Below are 18,228 nucleotides of genomic sequence, written 5' to 3'. Positions count from 1 at the left end.
AACTAAAATGTAACACAATTAAAGAATGACATTTCTGTATTGCATTTTGACAAATCAAACCTAAACCACCTATCAGTCAATACATCTTGTACGTATTCCATAAATGCTTTATTTTGAAACATGAATTAATCATTTGGGAATGTCATCTTTCCTTTCCATAGTGAAGTGTGCTAAGAGTGTCCCAGCCTACTTTGCAGAGTCCCTCTACAGGTCTATGAGGGTATGGTCTTTGTGTTGTCATCTATCATTCCATGGAGGATTTACCAGAAAGTTTCAATTACCAACGCATGTCTCCAAAAAGGCTTTCAGAGGTTTGGTTTAGGTATTTGTAATTGTGATGTCCATTGTTTCTTTGTTAGCGTGCTGGCACTGATGACCAGACTCTAATGAGAATCATGGTGTCCAGGGGTGAGACAGACATGCTGGACATCAGAGCCTGCTTTAAGAAGATGTATGGGGCCTCTCTTTACACTACCATCCAGGTACAGTGGGCTAGTCTCTCCTCTATCCAGTCTGGTACAATAGGCTAGTCTCCCTTTTAACTATTCAGGCACAATGGTCTAGTCTCTCCCCTAACTGTTTGCATATAGATTAGTTTTCAGGTACAGTGGACTAGTCTTTCCTCTAACCAGGTACAGTGCACTAGTCTCATCTTCACCACCTAACAACTAACCCTAATAATCTACTTCTATACTCAGCTACCACCTATCAAATGACACTAGAGAGTAGTGGAGGCTTCTGAAGGGACTACGCTCATAATAATTGCTGAAGTGGAGTCAATGGAGTGGGATCAACCACATGAGCCGTCCTCCCCTCAGCAGCCTCCACTGATAGAGAGTCATTAGATAGATTTGTGTTGCAGCCAATACACTGGGAAATCACCTGAGTGACAAGTCTATTATTCCAGCTGCCTCAATATTCCAATATTCCTCAATTATTCCAGCTGCTCCCTACATATTCTAGCAAGTGGGCCATTGTGACAAGCTGTTACTCTCCTGAGTCTCCTACTAGGTTTTTAGCTCATCAGTATCTGGATAGGAAGAATAAAATACCTGGTTTCAGCCCTGTTAACATGGGAGATGACGATACCGCACTATAGGCAGAATGATGAGGGCGTACTAGAGACTGGTGTAGTGCCAAATGGATAGGACCAGTACAAACATGCAACCTCCTGTCATGCATCCTTATTTCCAACCCCGCCATCTACAGCATACATCATCCATTACTAACACTGTATTATTCATGACTCAGCATAACATGCTGTCTGACTTGGAAGTAATGAGCAGCCTTTCTCTCTGACTTGGTAGTAATGAGCAGCCTTCCTCTCTGACTTGGTAGTAATGAGCAGCCTTCCTCTCTGACTTGGTAGTAATGAGCAGCCTTCCTCTCTGACTTGGTAGTAATGAGCAGCCTTCCTCTCTGACTTGGTAGTAATGAGCAGCCTTCCTCTCTGACTTGGTAGTAATGAGCAGCCTTCCTCTCTGACTTGGTAGTAATGAGCAGCCTTCCTCTCTGACTTGGTAGTAATGAGCAGCCTTCCTCTCTGACTTGGTAGTAATGAGCAGCCTTCCTCTCTGACTTGCGTCAGGTTGACATTGTGCGGTATGACGGTCCATTTCTACAACTGATGTAGATATTTGTTTACACCGCCATTGTGAAGACACTGCGCAATGGTTTTGTAACCCTTTTTTTTTGCAGACTAACTCTCTGTTGTATCACACAAATATCTGTCAGATGTGTTGTACATCAGCTGTACAACCTGAGTATACAAGACCTACGTAATTCATAGGCTGATTATCTGCTTGGTAGTGCTGACAACACCTTTAATGCCAGTTTGTGTTTATTTTTTTACTTATTCCCAGGAGGACACCACTGGGGACTACGGAAAGGCCTTGCTCTATCTTTGTGGAGGAAATGACTGAGGACTTTTTGATGATGTGGTACTGTATGATGATGCGTGATGGCGCCACAATGAGCTACACCTGATACTCTGTCCGTCAATTATAATTAATTAATGTTAGATTTGATCTTCTGTTCGACGATTGGCTTAAGTTACCACTTCATTGTACTGGCTATGTATCTTGATTGTCCACATTCAACACATACTGAACTCAACACTGTGTGCCCTCTTTTCTCCCATATTGTTCAAATATTCCTTTATTTGACTCTTATGGTCATGTGAAGCAAACTATGTTTTGTTTTGGTAAACATGTCTAATTTCAAGGAATAATGTGAGTAATATTGCTATATCCATTTGTTTTTGTTATTTCCTTTGTTACCTAAATCAACACGCTATCTTATTCTATCTTGATTAATGCCTTTATGTGTCTGTGAGTTCGAAGTATAAAGTTACTGTTCATTTATTAAAAGGTTCATGTCTACTATTATGTTTCACTCATTAATAACATATGAAGTTGTGAATTGCAATAGGAGTGGGCTGATAAAGGTATCAGTCACCTCTAATATGAGTAGATCTACATGACATAGTAACTCATGTCATATCTAATAGGCCAAGTTTAGTCTGTAGTTTACAGGTCATCCAATCGAATGGCCGTGGAGTCTTTAGTGATGTTGATATTCTACCACTAGATGGGAGAAACAGCCAAAACAAGCAGGGAGTTCATATCTAGTGGACTTCCCTATTGACACCACAGTAGTTGTAGCATGAACTGTTGTTAGGTTGTAACATGTACTGAAGTTAGGTTGTAACATGTACTGTAGGTAGGTTGTAACATTTAGGTCTGTTGTAAAATGTACTGTACTTATATTGTAACATGTAGTTAGGTTGTAACATTTACTGTAGTTAGTTTGTAACATGCAGTTAGGTTGTAACATCTATTGTAGTTATGTTGTTGTAACATGTACTGTAGTTAGGTTGTAACATGTACTGTAGTCAGGTTGTAACGCGTAGGTCTGTTGTAAAGTGTACTGTACTTATATTATAACATGTAGCTAGGTTGTAACATGTACTGAGGTTGTAATGAATACTGTAGTTAGGTTGTAACATGAAGTTAGGTTGTAATGTATACTGTAGTTAGGTTGTAACATGTACTGAGGTTGTAATGTATACTGTAGTTAGGTTGTAACATGAAGTTAGGTTGTAATGTATACTGTAGTTAGGTTGTAACATGAAGTTAGGTTGTAATGTATACTGTAGTTAGGTTGTAACATGAAGTTAGGTTGTAATGTATACTGTAGTTAGGTTGTAACATGAAGTTAGGTTGTAATGTATACTGTAGTTAGGTTGTAACATGAAGTTAGGTTGTAATGTATACTGTAGTTAGGTTGTAACATGAAGTTAGGTTGTAATGTATACTGTAGTTAGGTTGTAACATGAAGTTAGGTTGTAATGTATACTGTAGTTAGGTTGTAACATGAAGTTAGGTTGTAATGTATACTGTAGTTAGCTTGTAACATGAAGTTAGGTTGTAATGTATACTGTAGTTAGGTTGTAACATGAAGTTAGGTTGTAATGTATACTGTAGTTAGGTTCTAACATGTACTGTAGTTAGGTTGTATCATGTTGTTAGGTTGTAACATTGTAGCATGTACTGTAGTTAGTACCATGTAGTTACGTTGTAGCATTACTGTAGTTACATTGTAACATGTTGTTATGGTTGTAACATGTACTGAGGTTGTAACATATTCTGTAGTTAGGTTTTAAAATGTAGTTACATTGTAACATGCACTGTAGTTACGTTGTAACATGTAATTTAGTTATGTTGTAACATTTAGTTAGATTGTAACATGTACTGGGGCTGTAACATGTAGTTAGGTTGTAACACATACTGTAGTTAGGTTGTAGCAAATACTGTAGTTAGGTTGCAACACATGCTGTAGTTAGGTTGCAACACATTCTGTAGTCAGGTTGCAATACATACTATAGTTAGGTTGGAACATCTAATTGTTAGGTTGTAACATGTAATGTAGTTAGGTTGCAACACATGCTGTAGTTAGGTTGCAACACATTCTGTAGTCAGGTTGCAATACATACTATAGTTAGGTTGTAACATCTAATTGTTAGGTTGTAACATGTAATGCAGTTAGGTTGCAACACATACTATAGTTAGGTTGTAACATCTAATTGTTAGGTTGTAACGTAATGTAGTTAGGTTGCAACACATACTGTAGTTAGGTTGTAACATCTAATTGTTAGGTTGTAACGTAATGTAGTTAGGTTGCAACACATACTATAGTTAGGTTGTAACATCTAATTGTTAGGTTGTAACGTAATGTAGTTAGGTTGCAACACATACTGTAGTTAGGTTGTAACATCTAATTGTTAGGTTGTAACATGTCATGTAGACAGGTTGCAACACATACTGTACTTAGGTTGCAACGTATACTATAGTTAGGTTGTAATATCTAATTGTTAGGTTGTAACATGTAATGTAGTTAGGTTGCAACATGTCGTGTGGTATTTGTATTTATTAAGGGTCCAATTTGCCAGCTACTCTTCCTGGGGTCCAGCAACATTAAGGCAGTTATATACAATTTAAAATATTACATGCCATTATATTTAATGACACTTTTCACAACACATTAAGTGTGTGCTCTCAGGCCACTACTCTACTATGACATTTACAATACAAAATCTGTGTGTGTGTGTGTGTGTTTTTTTTCATGGTCCCTGCTGTTCCATAAGGTGTATTTGTATCTGTTTTTAAATCTGATTCAATTGCTTGCATCAGTTACCTGATGTGGAGTAGAGTTCCATGTGGCCTTCCATAGTCTGTTCTTGACTTGGGGATTGTGAAGAGACCTTTGTTGGTATGTCTTGTGGGGTATGCATGGGTGTCCGAGCTATGTGCTAGTAAATTAAACAGACAGCTTGGTGCATTCAGCATGTCAACACTTCTTACAAAAACAAGTAGTGATGAAGTCAATCTCTCCTCCACTTTAAGCCATGACAGCTCTAAATGCATATTATTAATGTTAGCTCTCTATGTACACCCAATGGCAAGCCGTGCTGCCCTGTTCTGTAGTTTGGTTGTAACATGTACTGAGGTTAGGTTTTAACATGTACTGTAGTTAGGTTGTAACATGTAGTTAGGTTGTAGCGTGTACTGTAGTTAGGTTGTAGAGTGTACTGTAGTTAGGTTGTACTGTGTAGTTATATCATGTATGAAGGTAAGACCCAGATGCAGACAACGTCGATTTAACAATGGTTTAATAATCTAACAGGGGCAGGGAATAGACAGGTCAAGGCAGGCAGGGGTCAGTAAACCAGAGGTGGGGCAACGGTACCGGACGGAAAGCAGGCTCAGGGTCAGGTGTAGGCAGAGTGGTCAGGCAGGCGGGCTCAGAGTCAGGACAGGCGGGCTCAGAGTCAGGACAGGCAACAGTCAAAACCAGGAGAGCGAGAAAAAGAGAGACTGGGAAAAGCAGGAGCTGAGACACAAAAACACTGGTTGACTTGAAAAACAAGACGAACTGGCAACAGACAAACAGAGAACACGGGTATAAATGCACAGGGGATAATGGGGGAGATGGACAACACCTGGAGGGGGGTGGAGACAATAACAAAGACAGGTGAAACAGATCAGGGTGTGACAGTACCCCCCACCCCCACCCCACCCCCACCTGGCGTCCTACCTGGGCGCATACCTGGTTGACTGGGGTGTTGGCGGTGGAAGTCGGCAACGAGGGCTGGATCCCAGTCAATCAGGTACTGGAAACCCCTGCCCTATGGTCGAACACTCAGGAGGTGTGTACGCCGGATGGCCATCAATGACATGGGGCGGAGGGGTGGGCCTGGAAACAGAAGACAAAGGGCTGTGAGTGTCATGGCCTGACCTTAGAGAGCCGTTTTATTTCTCTATTTGGTTAGGTCAGGGTGAGATGTGGGGTGGGCATTTTATGTTTTGTCGTCTATGTTTCTTTATATTTTTTTATAATTATTTTGTTTTGGCCGGGTATGGTTCTCAATCAGGGACAGCTGTCTATCGTTGTCTCTGATTGGGAAATATACTTAGGTAGCCCTTTTTCCCTCCGTGTGGGTAGTTATCTTTTTTAGTGGCACTATAGCCCTGTTAAGCTTCACGGTTGTTTCTTCGTTTCTTGTTTTGTTGGCGACATTTACAATAATAAAAGAAAATGTACGCTCACCACGTTGCACCTTGGTCTCCTTCCAACGACGGCCATGACAGAACTTCCCACCACCAAAGGACCAAGCAGCGTGGCCAGGAGAGGCAGCCCCAAAATAATTTTTGGGGAGGGAGCACACGGGACGGTCGGCAGAGCAGAGGATGGAAACAGAGCCAGTCGGTGTGAACTTGGAGGGGAGCGAAGGGATTGAAGCAGAGACAGTGAAGGAGTTGATGGGGAGATTGGAGGAGAGAGCTACAGTGCATTGCGAAAGTATTCGGCCCCCTTGAACTTTGCGACCTTTTGCCACATTTCAGGCTTCAAACATAAAGATATAAAACTGTATTTTTTTGTGAAGAATCAACAACAAGTGGGACACAATCATGAAGTGGAACGACATTTATTGGATATTTCAAACTTTTTTAACAAATCAAAAACTGAAAAATTGGGCGTGCAAAATTATTCAGCCCCTTTACTTTCAGTGCAGCAAACTCTCTCCAGAAGTTCAGTGAGGATCTCTGAATGATTCAATGTTGACCTAAATTACTAATGATGATAAATACAATCCACCTGTGTGTAATCAAGTCTCTGTATAAATGCACCTGCACTGTGATAGTCTCAGAGGTCCGTTAAAAGTGCAGAGAGCATCATGAAGAATAAGGAACACACCAGGCAGGTCCGAGATACTGTTGTGAAGAAGTTTAAAGCCGGATTTGGATACAAAAAGATTTCCCAAGCTTTAAACATCCCAAGGAGCACTGTGCAAGCGATAATATTGAAATGGAAGGAGTATCAGACCACTGCAAATCTACCAAGACCTGGCCGTCCCTCTAAACTTTCAGCTCATACAAGAAGAAGACTGATCAGAGATGCAGCCAAGAGGCCCATGATCACTCTGGATGAACTGCAGAGATCTACAGCTGAGGTGGGAGACTCTGTCCATAGGACAACAATCAGTCGTATATTGCACAAATCTGGCCTTTATGGAAGAGTGGCAAGAAGAAAGCCATTTCTTAAAGATATCCATAAAAAGTGTTGTTTAAAGTTTGCCACAAGCCACCTGGGAGACACACCAAACATGTGGAAGAAGGTGCTCTGGTCAGATGAAACGAAAATTGAACTTTTTGGCAACAATGCAAGACGTTATGTTTGGCGTAAAAGCAACACAGCTCATCACCCTGAACACACCATCCCCACTGTCAAACATGGTGGTGGCAGCATCATGGTTTGGGACTGCTTTTCTTCAGCAGGGACAGGGAAGATGGTTAAAATTGATGGGAAGATGGATGGAGCCAAATACAGGACCATTCTGGAAGAAAACCTGATGGAGTCTGCAAAAGACCTGAGACTGGGACGGAGATTTGTCTTCCAACAAGACAATGATCCAAAACATAAAGCAAAATCTACAATGGAATGGTTCAAAAATAAACATATCCAGGTGTTAGAATGGCCAAGTCAAAGTCAAGACCTGAATCCAATCGAGAATCTGTGGAAAGAACTGAAAACTGCTGTTCACAACTGCTCTCCATCCAACCTCACTGAGCTCGAGCTGTTTTGCAAGGAGGAATGGGAAAAAATGTAAGTCTCTCGATGTGCAAAACTGATAGAGACATACCCCAAGCGACTTACAGCTGTAATCGCAGCAAAAGGTGGCGCTACAAAGTATTAACTTAAGGGGGCTGAATAATTTTGCACGCCCAATTTTTCAGTTTTTGATTTGTTAAAAAAGTTTGAAATATCCAATAAATGTCGTTCCACTTCATGATTGTGTCCCACTTGTTGTCGATTCTTCACAAAAAAATACAGTTTTATATCTTTTTGTTTGAAGCCTGAAATGTGGCAAAAGGTTGCAAAGTTCAAGGGGGCCGAATACTTTCGCAATGCACTGTATGAGAGAGCTGCTGTGTTGGTGCATGAGGCACGACATTCGCCCTACGGAGCGTGTCCTCGGTTTGATGTCACCTGAGTTAGTTCTCCATACTCGTCCTGAGGTGCGTGCTAGCCGTCTGGCGAAGACTGTGCCAGCCCCAAGCACCAGTCCTCCTGTGCGCCTCCCCAGCCCTGCACGCCTTGTGGCGGATCTGCGCTCCAGACCTCCAGTGCACCTCAACAGCCCGGCTCTACGCACGGTTTCCCCAGTTCGCCAGGAGAACCCAGTGCGGTCTCCCCGCACGTGCCGGGCTAAAGTCTTAACTGCGAGAAGCTCCTGATTCCCCACATCGTAGTTCTTCTCCATGGTGTTGAGGCGATGGGAGAAGGTGGCGCAGGGATGCAGCTTAATATCCAGGGCAGAACATTGGGACAGGACAGCCCCCACTCCGACATCCGAAGCATCAGCCTCCACCACGAACTGACGGGAAGGGTCAGGATGAACCAGGATAGGAGCAGTGGTGAAGCTGTGTTTAAGGTCCTGGAACGCCCACTCAGCGGCAGAGGACCACGTGAACGGAACCTTGGTAGAGGTGAGTTCAGACAGGGGGGAGGCCAGGGTGCTGTAACCCAGGATAAAGCGGTGATAAAAGTTGGCGAACCCCAGGAAGCGTTGCAGCTGCACCTTGGACGTAGGCTGAGGCCAATCCACCACCGCTCTCACCTTCTCTGGATCCATCTGGAAACTCCCAGTAAAAATGATGTTGCCCAGAAAGGGAATGGTGGTACGATGGAACTCGCACTTTTCCGCTTAACAAACACCTGGTTATCCAGAAGGCGCTGTTGGATGTGGATCACGTGTTCTTTGGGGGAGCGGGAGAAGACGAGGATGTCATCAAGGTAGACGAAGACAAACCGGTTCAGCATGTTGCGGAGAACATCATTCACCAATGCCTGGAACACGGTTGGGGCGTTGGTGAGAACAAAGGCCATGACCAGATATTCGTGGTGGCTGCTGGCCGTGTTGAAGGTGGTCTTCCACTTGTCTGCCTCTTGTATACGCACCAGGTTGTAGGCGTTCAGTAGATCTAGCTTGGAGAAAACAGTGGCCCCTTGGAGCAGCTCGAAGGCCGAGGAAATGAGTGGTAGTGGGTAACAGTTCTTCACAGTAATGTCATTGAGTCCACGGTAGTCAATGCATGGGCGCAGGGTCATGTCCTTTTTCTCCACGAAGAAGAAACCTGCGCCAGTGGGCGAGGAAGAGGGACGGATAGATCCTGTTTCCAGGCCCACCCCTCTTATTTACAATGACAGCCTCACCCTGGCCAAACCGTAACCCGGACGACGATGACGATGGCGATAAACTAACTACAGTACATGTTACAACATACAGTGCCTTGCGAAAGTATTCGGCCCCCTTGAACTTTGCGACCTTTTGCCACATTTCAGGCTTCAAACATAAAGATATAAAACTGTATTTTTTTGTGAAGAATCAACAACAAGTGGGACACAATCATGAAGTGGAACGACATTTATTGGATATTTCAAACTTTTTTAACAAATCAAAAACTGAAAAATTGGGCGTGCAAAATTATTCAGCCCCTTTACTTTCAGTGCAGCAAACTCTCTCCAGAAGTTCAGTGAGGATCTCTGAATGATCCAATGTTGACCTAAATGACTAATGATGATAAATACAATCCACCTGTGTGTAATCAAGTCTCCGTATAAATGCACCTGCACTGTGATAGTCTCAGAGGTCCGTTAAAAGCGCAGAGAGCATCATGAAGACCAAGGAACACACCAGGCAGGTCCGAGATACTGTTGTGAAGAAGTTTAAAGCCGGATTTGGATACAAAAAGATTTCCCAAGCTTTAAACATCCCAAGGAGCACTGTGCAAGCGATAATATTGAAATGGAAGGAGTATCAGACCTCTGCAAATCTATCAAGACCTGGCCGTCCCTCTAAACTTTCAGCTCATACAAGGAGAAGACTGATCAGAGATGCAGCCAAGAGGCCCATGATCACTCTGGATGAACTGCAGAGATCTACAGCTGAGGTGGGAGACTCTGTCCATAGGACAACAATCAGTCGTATATTGCACAAATCTGGCCTTTATGGAAGAGTGGCAAGAAGAAAGCCATTTCTTAAAGATATCCATAAAAAGTGTTGTTTAAAGTTTGCCACAAGCCACCTGGGAGACACACATGTGGAAGAAGGTGCTCTGGTCAGATGAAACCAAAATTGAACTTTTTGGCAACAATGCAAAACGTTATGTTTGGCGTAAAAGCAACACAGCTCATCACTCTGAACACACCATCCCCACTGTCAAACATGGTGGTGGCAGCATCATGGTTTGGGCCTGCTTTTCTTCAGCAGGGACAGGGAAGATGGTTAAAATTGATGGGAAGATGGATGGAGCCAAATACAGGACCATTCTGGAAGAAAACCTGATGGAGTCTGCAAAAGACCTGAGACTGGGACGGAGATTTGTCTTCCAACAAGACAATGATCCAAAACATAAAGCAAAATCTACAATGGAATGGTTCAAAAATAAACATATCCAGGTGTTAGAATGGCCAAGTCAAAGTCCAGACCTGAATCCAATCGAGAATCTGTGGAAAGAACTGAAAACTGCTGTTCACAAATGCTCTCCATCCAACCTCACTGAGCTCGAGCTGTTTTGCAAGGAGGAATGGGAAAAAATGTCAGTCTCTCGATGTGCAAAACTGATAGAGACATACCCCAAGCGACTTACAGCTGTAATCGCAGCAAAAGGTGGCGCTACAAAGTATTAACTTAAGGGGGCTGAATAATTTTGCACGCCCAATTTTTCAGTTTCTGATTTGTTAAAAAAGTTTGAAATATCCAATAAATGTCGTTCCACTTCATGATTGTGTCCCACTTGTTGTTGATTCTTCACAAAAAAATACAGTTTTATATCTTTATGTTTGAAGCCTGAAATGTGGCAAAAGGTCGCAAAGTTCAAGGGGGGCGAATACTTTCGCAAGGCACTGTATATCAACGATATCGCTCTTGCTGCGGGCGATTCCCTGATCCACCTCTACGCAGACGACACCATTCTGTATACTTCTAGCCCTTCCTTGGACACTGTGCTAACCTCCAAACGAGCTTCAATGCCATACAACACTCCTTCTGTGGCCTCCAACTGCTCTTAAACGCTAGTAAAACCAAATGCATGCTTTTCAACCGTTCGCTGCCCACACCCGCCCGCCAGACTAGCATCACCACCCTGGACGGTTCCGACCAAGAATATGTGGACAACTATAAATGCCTAGGTGTCTGGCTAGACTGTAAACTCTCCTTCCAGACTCATATTAAACATCTCCAATCAAAAATCAAATCTAGAATCGGCTTTCTATTTCGCAACGAAGCCACCTTCACTCACGCCGCCAAACTTACCCTAGTAAAACTGACTATCCTACCGATCCTCGACTTCATCGATGTCATCTACAAAATAGCTTCCAACACTCTACTCAGCAAACTGGATGCAGTCTATCACAGTGCCATCCGTTTTGTTACCAAATCACCTTATACCACCCACCACTGTGACCTGTATGCTCTAGTTGGCTGGCCCTCGCTACATATTCGTCGCCAGACCCACTGGCTCCAGGTCATCTATAAGTCTATGCTAGGTAAAGCTCTGCCTTATCTCAGTTCACTGGTCACGATAACAACACCCACCCGTAGCACACGTTCCAGCAGGTATATCTCACTGATCATCCCCAAAGCCAACACTTAATTTGGCCGCCTTTCCTTCCAGTTCTCTGCTGCCAGTGACTGGAACGAATTGCAAAAATCGCTGAAGTTGGAGACTTTTATTTCCCTCACCAACTTTAAACATCTATCTGAGCATCTAACGGATTGCTGCAGCTGTACATAGCCCATCTGTAAATAGCCCACCCAATCTATCTACCTCAGCCCCATACTGTTTTTATTTATTTACTTTTCTGCTCTTTTGAACACCAGTATCTCTACTTGCACATCATCATCTGCTCATTTATCACTCCACTGTTAGTCTGCTAAATTGTAACTATTCGCTCCTACGGCCTATTTATTGCCTACCTCCTCATGCCTTTTGCACACACTGTATATAGACTTTCTTTTCTCTACTGTGTCATTGATTGGTTTGTGTTATTGGCTTGTTTATTGTTTATTCCATGTGTAACTCTGTGTTCTCTGTGTCACACTGCTTTGCTTTATCTTGGCCAGGTCGTAGTTGCAAATGAGAACTTGTTCTCAACTAGCCAACCTGGTTAAATAAAGGTGAAATAAAAAATAAATAAAAATAAATAAACAAAAGGTTGTAGAATTTACTGTAGTTAGGTTGTTGCATGTACTATAGTTAGGTTGTAACATGTAGATAGGTTGTAACATGTGCTTAGGTTTTAAGATGTACTGTGGTTAGGTTGTACCGTGTAGTTAGGTTGTAACCTTTACTGTAGTTATGCTGTAACCTACTGCAGTTAGGTCCTTTATCATCAGCATCGTCCTTGTTATGGTTTGGCCGTCAATGTAAATAAGAATTTGTTCTGGCCTGGTGCAGTGGTCTAAGGCACTGCATCGCAGTGCTAGCTGTGCCACTAGAGATTCTGGGTTCGAGTCCAGGCTCTGTCGCAGCCGGCCTTGACCGGGAGACCCATGGGCAGCGCACAATTGTCCCAGAACTGTCCGGGTTAGGCAGGGATGGCCTTGTCCCATCGCGCACTAGAGACTCCTGTGGCTCCTGGCGCAGTGCACGCTGACACGGTCACCAGGTGTATGATGTTTCCTCTGACACATTGGTGCTGCTGGCTTCCGGGTTAAGTGGGCATTGTGTCAAGAAGCAGTGTGGCTTGGTTGGGTTGTGTTTCGGAGGACGAACGGCTCTCATCCTCTCTCGAGTCCGTACGGAAGTTGCAGTGATGACACAAGACTGTAACTACCAATTGGATACCATGAAATTGGGGAGAAAAACTGACTTGCCTAGTTAAAATAAAATAAATAGAAATACATTTAAAAAAATGGCTAATAACAAAACTACTAATTGTACTAATACAGATACACATCACAGGTAGCAAAAATATTCTCAGTTTCCTAGTGTTTGGTTGTCTATAGCCTGGGGGTAAATGCATTGTGGTGAATAAAAAAACATTCCCAGGCTACTAGATACCTATACCATGTCAAATTACTTAAGTGTTTTACAGGTTGCTAGACACTTTCATAGTATGACACCAGCACACTCAATCATTCACTTATTGCTGCAAGGTTTAAGCTGTGAACATTCTTCCATGTTTTGGCAGGGTTTTGCTGCAAGGCTCCCATCTCACTGGTCATTTTTTGCAATTCTTGTAGCTTCTGCAACTGGCTGGTAACATTCTTTCACCCCTCATTCTGATACATGCTATTCTGAAAGATAAGTATACAATAGTTCTGTGTTTAAGTACTGTTTGTCCATTTGTTGTCGTTTCGAAGTTAGCCTTCACAGATTTGTTTTAGTTTTGTTACATGCATTTATTTGTGGTAGTTTTAACAAAAATGGGTCTGATACAGTCGTTTCTTGTCATGGGTTGAGCAAGTGGGAGAGGGAGGCCAGCGACATCTGCAGTATTACATATAGCTCTGTATGTACGAATACGGCTCTGTCAACAAATTAGCACTATCTATAACCATATACCAAATGCCATTTGAGATCGGATGATAGTTGTCCCCTTTTCTGACACCATTATTACGTAGGAGAGACTAGGGTCAGTGGTCCTAGCAGTGGCTTGGGGAAGGGGACTTGGATAACGGATCAGGAGTCCAACCGGAGAAAGGTCCAACTGGAGAAAGGTCCAACTGGAGAAAGGTCCAACTGGAGAAAGGTCCAACTGGAGAAAGGTCCAACTGGAGAAAGGTCCAACCGGAGAAAGGTCCAACTGGAGAAAGGTCCAACTGGAGAAAGGTCCAACTGGAGAAAGGTTGGCCTGACTTTATGACCAATGTGGGATTCATAGGTTTAGCACAGTGGTGGTCAATCCTAGTCCTGGAGGACCGCCTTGTGTACAGGCTTTTGTTTCAGCCCTGCACTAACACATCGGATTAGAAAAATAATAAGTATTCCATTTAGACCATCCTTGAGCTAGCATTTTGTAGTTGCCATTTGAATTGTATTATGAGTAATTGATAGGCCTATCGTCATTATTGAAATGATCAATTTAGGATTGCATGATTAGTTTACGTTTCATTATTTGTTTACTTGTTCAACTGATTCAATCATTCAAGACGTCACCACATGCCTAATGCCCTTCAACAGATACCCTCTCTAATCCACATTGTATTGTACTACCCTACTCTGGTATGAACACATTGCATTGTACACCTCACACACCAACAATGAATTGTTTGTAGGCTGTAATAATTCCTGGTAGTCATGAGTACAGCGGCCCCAGCCCTAAACCTATTTATTAACCAACCAACCCCCTGGCTGGCAAACGCACGCACACACACCATGCTTCAAATCTCCTGCTTAGGGTGTGTTCTTTATGTTTGGGGTTGTTCGAGGCCTCATTTTTCAGCCAATCAGGGACCAGGGGGAATCAGGCCACCTCGGTCCAAACCAATTATGTATATAATCCCACACAGGAACAATACAATATGCTCCAGCACACCAACAAGCACAGCAGGAAGTGGACATGTCCTGGGTTGGTGGGCAGCACGTGAGATTTGGCAGGCGGTGGGTAATGTTCCCATAATTTCAAGATGTGGGACCGACACTAAAAGGGAGGGAAGGAAAGTGTTTCTTAATCTCATTCTGGTAAATTGTATTATGTGGAAGTATTTAAATGTGTCCATGGTAGTTCAGTATGAAATAAACGATATAGAAATATATAATTCTGTGAATATATGCCAATGCCGTTTGGGTATAGGACTAATCTCCTTTATTTTAAAGAGAACGAGTAGTCCTGCACAAACACTTGTTGAATGAAGTGGCTGTGAAATGATTTGTTGAGCAATGGCAGCATGCATTGACAGTGAATAATGTCACCTTTTCATGTTATCAGTTATGAGAGAAATGTGAATACACTGTGATATACCATACAGCCAGGAATGTGAACCCACCTGTAGAGATTTCTCTACATGCATGAATCTCTAATCCGTGCTTTAGAACAGCCTGTCAAGACATTGTTTTGATGACTAACTACATGTACTGTACAATGTACAGAATCAAAGCACTGCATGACTGAGGCAGCAGACACTGTAAATAAACAGATGTGCCAGGATAAAAGAGTTGGGTGGGACAGTCGTAGTACCGCATCCATATGTATATATTTTGTATATAGCCTATGGCTCTGGTGGTTAGAGCAGGCATGTGAGGTTCTTACGGTAGATCAAAGGCATGAGGAAGGATTCATGTATAGCTCTATAGATCTGAGGAGAGGAGAAAGGGATGTTAATGTTAGGTGAAGCCATGGATGAAGTAAATGTCTACTTAACTTGTGTACTGTGAAACAGGTGGGATATGGACTCTATGGGAGGCATGGCATTGCGGTCACATCATGTCTCACAACATTCTGTTCCTCAGAAAACATTGTTCACTGGCTGCTATTGAGTTTCTAGATGCATTATGGTGCCCTGTGAGGCATAACAATGACAAAAAGTTAACGTTGACTCCCGGTAAATGAACCGGCTTGGGACTCTGAGAGATCACAGGGAAGGATTTCTATCCAAATCTATTCAATTTGATCTGTATCCATAGCGAGGGATAATCCTCACGGATCTGCCTTACAGTTAGGTGTGCCAGCTGTGTTTCAACTACTGAGGGAATGTGCTTCCTGTGTTGTGTCACGCCACAATGCAATCGTGCGTATCAAATCGAATTCACTGGAACATCCTCCTCAGTCTTTCTTTCTATAAAGCATTGACAGGTCAAACAAACTTTACAAGACCAGACAACATTCAAAGGCACTTGGGTGCACTGGTGATATTCTACCACATTACTGTGGCACACATATATATTTTTTTTATCTGATTTCCGCTATGTCACGGTGACATTTTTTTTCTGCAATCCTGAAAAGGAAACTATGTCTCATCGTAAAACAACGTTATTTGTTTGGTTAATCACTAACCTAAAGGTTTTATTTTTTTATTTCACCATTATTTAACCAGGTAGACTAGTTGAGAACAAGTTCTCATTTGCAACTGCGACCTGGCCAAGATAAAGCATAGCAAAACATACAGTCAATAATACAGTAGAGTGCAAATGAGGTAAGGTGGTTTCAAAGCAAAGACTAACATTGATTTAATTGACTATCAAGATGGATGAATCATATTGCAAATAGCACGGTGATAAAGAAATCACACTTGAGGAATCTCCTTTAAAGAGATTGAATGGGATCTCAAGCACTTACAAATTCATAACATATCATCCGAATTGCAGGAAAACTACATTTTTGGGCAGGACGTAACATATCATACAAAATGGATGACGTTGTACAATTGTGCAACATTTTCAATGACCTGTTTTGGCTCATACTTTCAAAACTACCGGCTGAAATGATCCAAAACCTTTAACGCATATTAAGCATTTTTCCATCCTCTGAGCAGCTGATGAGAGCCTGCTGTTTGAAATCATGTGGCACCCACCTTCTGCTTTTCAACAAAATTGGTATTTATCTGGTGACAAATGGTACGTAACTGTGTTTATTTTGATTAATCATTAATAAATATAGTAATTACTTAATTATTACGTAAATACCCTTTTACAATTTGATGTCTAGATAAATACCAGATTATAAGTAAAACATAAGTAAAACAATAAATAACAGAGTTGTGTCCTACTCTTCTTTTTTGCATATCTGATTCCAATCAAATATTTTTCCTGCAGTCTGAACATCCAAAAAGCACATGGAATCGTATATTCTCCAATCAGATTCAAACCACATTTATAGGTGGTTTGAAATCAGATACAAATCCAATTCCTGGCCATGCGACTTGTGTTTGAATGGACTGATCAGATTTATTTGCCCTCAAGTGTTTTGTAGACTGCTATTTGGCATATCTTGTTGCGTGCTAGCAACTCTATTGACAGTTTGACAAGAAAATGTGGCAACTAAATAGCTTGTTTACAAACAAAGTACTGAGTTTCTCGTGCTATCAAGCTAAACAGCTACCTAGCTTGTTGACTGCTGAGGCTAGCCAAAAAGTACTTGTTTTGAAAGTTGGATCATCTTATCCTTATTCATATCCATGTACAACCCCAAATCCGTAAACACGGGCACTTTCATAGATATCATCCTAACCAACTTGCCCTCCAAATACACCTCTGCTGTTTTCAACCAAGATCTCAGTGATCACTGCCTCATTGCCTGCATCCGCTATGGGTCCGTGGTCAAACGACCACCCCTCATCACTGTCAAACGCTCCCTAAAACACTTCAGCGAGCAGGCCTTTCTAATCGATCTGGCCCTGGTATCCTGGAAGGATATTGACCTCATCCTGTCAGTAGAGGATGCCTGGTCATTCTTTAAAAATGCCTTCCTCACCATCTTAAATAAGCATGCCCTTTCAAAAAAAATTGAACCAGGAACAGATATAGCCCTTGGTTCTCTCCAGACCTGACTGCCCTCGACCAGCACAAAAACATCCTGTGGCGTTCTGCATTAGCATCGAATCGCCCAGGTGAACATTTCAGGGAAGTTAGGAACCAATATACACAGGCAGTTAGGAAAGCTAAGGCTAGCATTTTCAAACAGAAATTTGCATCCTGTAGCACAAACTGAAAAAGGTTCTGGGACACTGTAAAGTCCATGGAGAATAAGAGCACCTCCTCCCGGCTGCCCACTGCACTGTGGCTAGGAAACACTGTCACCACCAATAAATCCACTATAATTGAGAATTTCAATAAGCATTTTTCCACGGCTGGCCATGCTTTCCACCTGGCTACCCCTACCCCGGTCAACAGCCCTGCACTCCCCACAGCAACTCGCCAAAGCCTCCCCATTTCTCCTTCACCCAAATCCAGAAAGCTGATTTTCTGAAAGAGCTGCAAAATCTGGACCCCTACAAATCAGCCGGGCTAGACAATCTGGACCCTCTCTTTCTAAAATGATCTGCTGAAATTGTTGCAAGCCATATCACTAGCCTGTTCCAACATCTCTTTCATATCGTCTGATATTCCCAAAGATTGGAAAGCTGCCACGGTCATCCCCCTCTTCAAAGGGTGAGACATTCTAGACCCAAACTGCTACAGACCTATATCTATCCTACCCTGCCTTTCTAAGGTCTTCGAAAGC

At 42.5% G+C, this 18,228-nt stretch overlaps 1 protein-coding gene across 1 annotated transcript in view; it reads left to right on the top strand.

The window, feature by feature from the left end:
- LOC110487747 (annexin A5-like) overlaps positions 1-2,384 on the top strand; it is a 44,183-nt gene extending 41,799 nt beyond the window's left edge. Inside the window, exons 13-15 of the mRNA XM_090198040.1 lie at positions 162-220; positions 360-482; positions 1,863-2,384. Of these exons, the coding sequence (XP_090054166.1) occupies positions 162-220; positions 360-482; positions 1,863-1,922 (242 nt within the window). The 3' untranslated portion in view covers positions 1,923-2,384. The remainder of the gene's footprint in view (positions 1-161; positions 221-359; positions 483-1,862) is intronic.
- Positions 2,385-18,228: the final 15,844 nt, after the last annotated feature.

The sequence above is a fragment of the Oncorhynchus mykiss genome, chromosome 14 (assembly GCF_057628025.1).
Source record: "Oncorhynchus mykiss isolate SJ-2025 chromosome 14, ASM5762802v1, whole genome shotgun sequence".
Classification (NCBI taxonomy): Eukaryota; Metazoa; Chordata; class Actinopteri; order Salmoniformes; family Salmonidae; genus Oncorhynchus; species Oncorhynchus mykiss.
This window is presented reverse-complemented; position numbering and strand designations above follow the sequence as displayed.